Here is an 8,751-nt window from a genome sequence, read left to right on the forward strand (position 1 = left end):
TATCAGCTATCTATCTATCTATCTATCTATCTATCTATTTATCCATCTATATATCCATCTATCTATCTATCCATCTATCCATCTATCCATCTATCATCTATCCAATCTCTCTATCTATCTATCTTCCTTTCTTTCTTTCTATCTTTCTATCTATTTATGAATCTATTTTTCTATCTATCTGTCTTTCTTTCTTTATTTCTATAGTTATACCTATTTATCTATCTATCTTTCTTTCTTTCTATCGTTCTATCGTTCTATCTTTCTATCTATTTATCTCTCTCTCTCTCTCTATCTATCAATGTATCTTTCTTGCTATCGTTCTATCTGTTTATCTATCTGTATGTCTATCAATCCATTAAACTATTTCCCTGTGTCCATCTCTCTCCTCTTTCTCTATCTCGCACCTATAACTCTCTCTCTCACTCGCCGTCTCCCCTTCTTATCTCTCTCTTCCCCCTCGTCTCTCTCTCTCTGAGTCCCCTGTCTGTCTCTTGACTTTCTCTCGCTCTCAAATCTCAATCAGACAGATCGACGCGGTTTCACTCTCCAGTTTCGTATTTAAGGAGGGAAGAGGGAACTGAAATCCGACCCATCTCCAGTTTCACCAATGGGCGACAAGAAAGTCCTCGTCGTTCTTCTCTTCCAGTTCTTCCTGCTCGCCCACCTGCCGCAGAAACTCCTCGCGGCGACAATCATGGCGGATCCCGGCGCCGTCTGCAACTCCACTCTCAACCCAGCCTTCTGCAAAACCGTTCTCCCTCCCGGCGACGGCAACCTCTACGACTACGGCCGCTTCTCCGTAGCCCGCTCGCTCACCCAAGCGAGAAAATTCTCTCGAATGGTGAAGAAGAAGCTGGCCAAGAGCTCCTCCTCCCTCTCCACGCTGTCCGTGAGAGCTCTACAAGACTGCGATCTCCTCTCCGAACTCAACGTCGATTTTCTTCAAAGCACGGGGAGAACGCTCAACTCCAGCGATACCCTCCTCGACCCGCAAGCGGAGGAGGCGCAGACCCTTCTCAGCGCGCTTCTCACCAACCAGCAGACCTGCCTCGAAGGCCTCCAGCTGGCGTCCTCCGATTGGTCTCTCAGAGCCGAGCTCGGCGCCCCCATCGCCAACGACACCAAGCTCTTCAGCCTCTCTCTCGCCCTCTTCTCCCGCGCCTGGAGGAGGAAGAAGAAGCCCTCCCCTTACCAAACCTCCTTCTTCTTCCCCGGATCGGCAATCCCAACAAGAACGCAGCTCATCCAAGCGTCTTCCACGGGAACAAGACGCCTTCTCCAGTCTTCTCCTCCTTCCAACTCCGTCTTCGTGAGGAATTTCGTCGTCGTGAACAAGACCGGCTCGGGGAATTTCACCACCATCGGAGCGGCTGTCAGCGCCGCGCCAAACAACACCGAGGCCAGCGGGGGCTACTATCTAATCTACGTCGCGGCCGGAGTATACGAGGAGTACGTGGAAGTGCCCAAGAACAAGAAGTACATCATGATGATCGGCGACGGGATCAATCGAACGGTCATCACCGGCAATCGCAGCGTCGTGGACGGCTGGACGACCTTCAAATCCGCGACTTTCGGTGAGCACGGTGGAAAATTTTTTTTTGACGTAGTTTTGAGAGGAAATTCGGGTTTTTTGACGTCGGACCCGTCCCGCAGCGGTGGTCGGGCAGGGGTTCGTGGCCGTGAACATGACCTTCAGGAACACGGCCGGGCCGGAGAAGCGCCAGGCGGTCGCGCTACGCAACGGGGCGGACCAGTCGGCGTTCTACCGCTGCAGCTTCGAAGGGTACCAAGACACGCTCTACACCCACTCTCTTCGCCAGTTCTACCGCCAGTGCGACGTCTACGGCACCATCGACTTCATCTTCGGCAACGCCGCGGTCGTCTTCCAGAACTGTAACTTGTACGCGAGGCTGCCCATGAAGAACCAGAACAACATGGTAACGGCCCAGGGGAGAACGGACCCGAACCAGAACACGGGGACGTCCATACAGGGCTGTAGAATACAGGGAACGGCGGAGCTGGTGGCGAACGGAACGGGGATGGGGACGAGGACGTATCTCGGCCGTCCGTGGAAGCTCTATTCTCGGACGGTGGTGATGCAGTCTTACTTGGACGGGGTGATTGATCCGGCGGGGTGGTCGCCTTGGAACGGGAATTTCGCACTGAACACGCTGTTCTACGCTGAGTATATGAACTTTGGGCCCGGGGCTGGGACGGGGGGGAGAGTGAACTGGCCGGGTTATCGCGTTATCAACGCCACCGACGCTGCCAATTTCACTGTCTCCAGCTTCATCGACGGGCCCAAGTGGCTCAACTCCACCGGCGTCTCCTTCTTGAGCGGCTTGACGTGATTGCCACTCCCAATCTAAACTCTGTAGATGATGCTCATGTACTTCATCTACTGCCAGAGAAGGAGAGAAAGAGAGATGAGAGAAGAGAGAAGAGAGAAGAGAGAGAGAGATGTAAAGAATTCTTTTGTAAGGCCGTGGGCGAAGAATAAATGGCCGGCAACCCCACCGAGAAATGACGGGTGATTTAAAAATTAAACAAGGCCAGCTGGTTTGACGCGTTTTTGCAGGAACGGTATGACGGTGATCTAAGAGGAGATGATTATTTTTATAAATCGGATTCCCATTCCCCTTTTTATCAGTTATTGTACTTTCTCTTGTGAATGAGGATGTGATAGTTTGTAGTTTTTCTTTGATGAGTCGTAATTAATATTTCGTTGTTAGATTGATACCTGGGTATTGTTCACGTAAAGAGATGTTACTGTTGGGTTTTGCTACACCATCAGCAACAGTTGAGGTTATTGGTACGATTATGGGATTGAGACCAGACGGCGATAACGTAAGAAAGAGGGGGGGAGTGAATTGGGTTTGGCTTACCAAAAGAATATCACTTCCCCTTATGTGTCGTCTAAAAATGACAGGCCATGCCAAATATTTTATTGAATCACATGGAGAACTTCATGTCTTACGTCATAATCTAAACGTTAGTACTAGCAGTAAAATATTTTAAGCTACGTATGTCTTGATGCAAATATATGCAAATCTAAACGTTAATATATGCAGACACCAAAAACCACTTGTGAATGGATGTGATGAAGCCCTTGGGCAAAGTAGTGGAATATCATATATCTTGCTTGGGAATATATAAAACTATGGAATCTCTCATTTATTTATTTGATCAAGCTCATTATCTCTAATTTCAGATGTATTGGAGCCAACCTTTGATTTATTCCCTTAACTGCACCACCACCACACATTTTATTTTGTCCCTACATAAATTTTCACGCTGCACGTCTAGCTATTATTCCATGATTCATGTTGCACACCCTTTCCACCATTATTGTTATGCTTCATATCGTGTACCGCTGCCGGCCACTATGCGTCACACCATACTTCACAAATTTCCTTATTTTGGCTTGGAGTTCCAACTGAAATGTTTCCTATGGCTTGCACTTTACTTGATTCCCAACCTCCTCTGCATCACACTACTCTCCTTGCCATCACCTCTATGTCTTAGCATAATGCCTATTGCTATGCTGCCACACCAAGCTGCCACATATTGCCATGCATATAAACTAGACCATCTAGCTGCCCTGGGCATTCATTAGTGTGGTACCCAAATGATACATCTTGAGACTTTCTTGAGGCTTCTGCCTTACCTGTGCGTGTTTCCACTCTCTATCAATAGCATTGCGGGTCACCTAACTTATCCCAGCCAAACCTTACTTTTGCATCTTGATAGTTTCTTCTCTTGTACCTCCTCATCTTGCCCTTTCATCTTTCATAGTGTGCATTTTATCCTACAAATAGGACATGAAGAAACTCTTCCATTGGAGAAATTTCTCATAGCATCTGATAAAAAAATAACATGCTAATTTTGATAATTATTTAATATTTTATATCTTCATATTTTATGAAATGATCATAAATACAACTTAATGAAGCTTAAAATTATCCATTATATTTTTAGAATGATATTATCGTTTTTCCTATTTATGTATAAAAAATCTTGTGGGGAACTTGGCCCGCCCTTGACTTACTTCTTGGGGCAGTTTTTGAAGCCGTTCACTAGTCCCTCCCTCCCCCTTCTTTCCAAAAGTACCCACGTGACTAGAGGACTGTTGGATCTACTCTCTTTCTTCTCCGACTCTTGTTGAAGACCTTGTTGATGTCCTCACCATCACAAAGCACTTGTGGAATGAGTAGAGAAAACAAAGAAATTAAAAGGGGGGATACCCAGATCTACCTGGCATGGACATCTTAAATGGGTGTCTCCCTTATATATACGTTTCAGGAATTTTTCATAAAAATCCTTAGTAATGAAGTATATCTTCAAACGTCGTATAATCTTGCGCATGTAACCCTCTAGGCTCATACATCAATTTAGTTAATAACTTTAAGAACCCACTAATATTTATTAAGCAACCTAATTACCGAGTATATCAGCATATATATTAATCAATCAATGGAAATTTTCACCCAGTTAGCAGGTTAAGTTTTTTATATGTGGGTTGCCAAGCTACACCTCATGATCATAAGATAACGAGTAAATATTGAACTCTCTTATGAAACTTTATCTATCATTGGTTACCATTTATGTATAATCCTTCATCCAAAGGAGACTCTTGAATCACTTAGAGTATGGTTAGTCATCAAACCCTTATCCATCATTCATTTAGTACTGATGTGTGATGGAGATAGTTGGAGATTACCTTTTCCCATATCACTACTACCCTGGCAAGGGATTGAGATGCATCATCTTCCTTTATTAAATATCTTCCTATGCCAAGAGTGAATGATTCCACCTATTATATTTTAGAAATTACTTATTTGAATCCCATGGTTAGAAACTCAAAGCAGTAGTCAAAACATAATCGTCTATTGATGAGATGTCCTTGGCGCATCAAGTCAATGGATCACTAATACAACCATGACTTGAATCAACTTGATTACATTTAGTTAAAATACCATTTAAAGATTCATATATATGAATTCAGTGAACTCTTTCTCCAAAGAAATCTTACTATATGTCCTTAGCATCTCAACACTATGGAATATTTAAGGTACATATTTAAGGACTAGTGATTAATATATTATGATCTCATCATAATTCACAAGGTCATTGCAAATATTTATGGACTCCTGATGCAGGACCACGTCCGAGATGGGGTCCGGCCGTCACCGAGAGGGGACACTCGGTGCCGAGATCGTGTCGGTGCGCGACGGACACTCGAGGGGTTCGTCGCGCACGGGTCTCCTACGAGGATGACCTACAATGAAATGACCAGGTAGGTATGTTGTACGTGCAGCTGGCGACGAGCAGAGAGAAGCCGATGTCCGGGGGTCGATGGGGTCGCCCGGGGACGGGTAGAGGACCTTCCGACCCTCGTCCAAATGGACGAGGTTGCTACGGCGCCGAACGGGAGGACTCCCGCCGGGGTTTGCTCACGCGTGGCGGGCGAACCGACTCATTCCGAAACCAGGAGAGACACTCAATAAGACGTGATTTTCACTCGCCCTTTTCACGCTCACCTATATCTAACCCGAGCGGTGGAGGCAACGATAATGTACTGCAAGAAATAAAGGACGGGACGGGCGGCATACCTTGTCTTCGTCCCGGCAGGTCAATATTTCACTTGTGCGGCGAGTCTAGGTGGCCCATCAATGTCGCCCGGGGAGTACTCGGTCGGAGGGGCGGACAACAGGAGCAGCCGACGATCCGGACGTGGCGAGTCTGGAGCGGGGAACAATGTAAGCTCTTCAACGAGAGGGAGAGGCTGTCGAAGGAGAGGCGGCACGCGACGAACGCGACTCCAGGGGCGCAGCAAGGCGGGCGCGGGTCCACAAACGCGTGGCGGCGCAGAGCTGGTGTGGTGCGCAGGCGCAGCACAGCGTTAATGGGTGTTGCACGCGCGGTAGTCGGTATCATCACGGCGCGGTGCGGTCAATGGCGCGCGGTGGGCCAGTGATCGGCCGAGGCGCGGCGTGGTGCGACCAGAGGGCTGCAGCCGCACAGGCCCGGGAGAGCGCGCGGGGTAGACGTCTCGAGCGCGGCGGGCACAGATCACAGATCTCATCAAGGCAGGAGTGTAACGGTGCGAGTCGGCGTGGTTGTCTGGAGCGCCAAGGGGAGTGGCAAAGAGGAGTTTCTGCGGCGAGTTGACGGCTGCGGGACAACGATCGAGCGCAGCAGCGAGCACAGGAACGGCGACGGCGCCCCAGCGGTTCCTTGGGCGACGCTGCCTGAGGAGCACTGGGATTCCACGGCGAGCGTGCCTGCGACCCGTTACACATGCGGCAGGGGCCGGCTCCCACTCGCACAAGGAGGGCGATCGACAGGCGTGACGTGGGGTGGTGCAAGGCGAGAAGGGTGGAGACTCGGTGGTGCAGTATAGCGTCTGGAAAGGGGTGGTCGAGGCTGGCGAGCTGACTTCGGCAGCCAGGAACCGCGTCATGATGGTTCTCAACGGCGGACAGAACTGTCGACCGTGAGAAGAGTGGGAGGAAGGGGCGTCGTTGCTGGATGGGCAACGAGGACAGGTTCCGCCACCCCAAGCTTCCTTGCTTCTCCTTATCGTTCTCAGTCTTCTCTACCCTTCTTCTCCTTCTTCTTCTTCTTCAGTCTTCTTTTTATTCTTCTTCAACTGGTCGTAACCCTAACTCACCGGGGAGGAATCATCTCTTTCAAAACAACAATATTTCAAATTCATCAAAAAAACGTGATTGTTAGGGCACCCCTCCTATCCTTATATAGGGGGGGGTATGGGGGCCCTTAGACCAAAAGACCCTTTAACTTAACTAAATTAACCCTTTGACCTAAGGACATGAAAATCATGATGAGATCAAGGGAAACGAAGACAAACAGGACGGGGGGAGGGGAGATCCTTATAAGGGCGAACCTCCCTCCTGACACATGGTCAAGACGCATGAGAAAACACGAATGACGAAGATTAAACCAAAAGACAACGAACGAAACGAAACATGAAAATGATAAGGTGTCCGTTACCCGGGATATTTAAATCCGGGCGTGCGTACCGTCGCCTTGGCTTGCCGTGCGGGCTGGACACGAACGGCTGGCGCTGTCGAGGGCGGCGGTGACGTCTCCGAAGACGTATCCGGGGCTGCGGCTGGTGCTATCGGGGACGACGGTGACGTCTCCAAAGACGTTTCTGGGGTCGCTGCCGTGGCTGTGCCATCAACTCCATTATAAACATCACACGAGAATAGTAATGAATGAATATTTCTTTCATTTAACCTAAATAAAACATGGAGGTATTATCTTGATGACTACATAATATCCATCAATATTATTGCTTATAAATTCATATAAAAGTTTTATAACCCAGAATATATATATTTCTTGATTTACTTAAATAGTTTTATGGTTTTCAGTCATTTTTATTTGATTCAATGTTCGCCAACATATGTGTAATCTAATTCATTCGGATTGAGAGCAATCAGTGAATGCATCCGATGATGAAGGCATGTCCTTTAAGTTATTGATTTGTTGCAATTAATGTACTATGATGGGTAGGACCTTCGGCGAGAGAAGAAAGATTGACGCTTAATTTTGCAATAAAAGCATTTATTGCATTGAAAATTCCTTTTTAGCTTTTTCCCTGTTCAGGTACATGTCAAAAAATATTTTTGGGTGTCATTAAAAGCATGGAATTCAATGTAATGACTGGCATCTTTTCGGGATTTTGAAAACGCATGTTAGAGCATAGCTAGAGCTTAAATTAGAATGTGAATTTTGATGAAGAATCTTTATGAAATGTGAGGATTTTGTGCCATACTAGAAAATTTGATATGACGATTAGGGAGAGACAATAAATCAACAATCTAGATTGCTCAAACCTCAAGCACAATATCTTATAATATAGAAACAATTTGGGCTGCAATATTTAGGGTAGTTCCATCTTGACCTTCTCTATCCATACATTTCTATGATATATAACTAAACCCCCCCGCATATGAACAAAATAAACATCCTATGATTGTATTTGGGTCTGCTCTTGATTATTTTTAGAGGAAAGAGCTGAAGGATCAGCAATCCGATCAAGACTCATGAAGAAAATCACCACTCGGCTTGTTGTGGACATGATGACAATATTAGTGTGATCTTTATATATTTTTCACTTTATATTTCTCTCCTTTTTCTATGTTATTATAATTGTGTGGCCTTTTAGAATAAGTTATCTCAAATACACTATGGGTGAGTGTAAGGCCCCAAAGTATGTGCATTCTTTTAGAGAGGCCTCGCACAAACTGCGGGGAGTGTGGGGGCAGACTTTCCCAAGGGGAAACCCTACGTACTTAGACGCAGGAGAAGGCGAGTTTGCTGTGTTACCACAACAGGCACCGTGCGTGGTGATGCCATCAAAGCCAAAATCCACTAGGTTCTTGTGCTCATCAACGCATGCACTGGCTGTCAATGCCTATGCCACATTTTTTAGAGTACTCCCATGTAGGGCAATGGTGGTCACACAAAGGGCAAAGGCATATGGACACTACAACCAACGTAGCCATGGCACCCAAAGTGACCAGATGGATGTGGGACGTGTGACTTCTCTACAAGTGTTGTGATTCACATGTGCCAAGGCTTGGGGTGCCAAGCACAAATGGCACCAATGAGGATCAAACTAGAAAATGTGTTAATGTAGGTGCTAGAGGCACGTGGAGCATCAAGGCTGGGCTCAAAAGCACGATGGTGATTTCTTGGGTTCCCGAGTGAGACGAGTCG

The 8,751-nt window shown here is 46.9% G+C and overlaps 1 protein-coding gene across 1 annotated transcript; it reads left to right on the forward strand.

Moving 5' to 3' along the window:
• Positions 1-570: 570 nt before the first annotated feature.
• On the forward strand, positions 571-2,701 carry LOC144714244 (pectinesterase-like). The gene is made up of 2 exons (XM_078588941.1): positions 571-1,574; positions 1,654-2,701. The coding sequence occupies exons 1-2, from the start codon at positions 608-610 to the stop codon at positions 2,349-2,351; spliced, it is 1,665 nt and encodes a 554-aa protein (XP_078445067.1). The 5' UTR covers positions 571-607; the 3' UTR covers positions 2,352-2,701.
• Positions 2,702-8,751: the final 6,050 nt, after the last annotated feature.

The sequence above is a fragment of the Wolffia australiana genome, chromosome 17 (genome assembly GCF_029677425.1).
Source record: "Wolffia australiana isolate 7733 chromosome 17, ASM2967742v1".
Taxonomy (NCBI): domain Eukaryota; kingdom Viridiplantae; phylum Streptophyta; class Magnoliopsida; order Alismatales; family Araceae; genus Wolffia; species Wolffia australiana.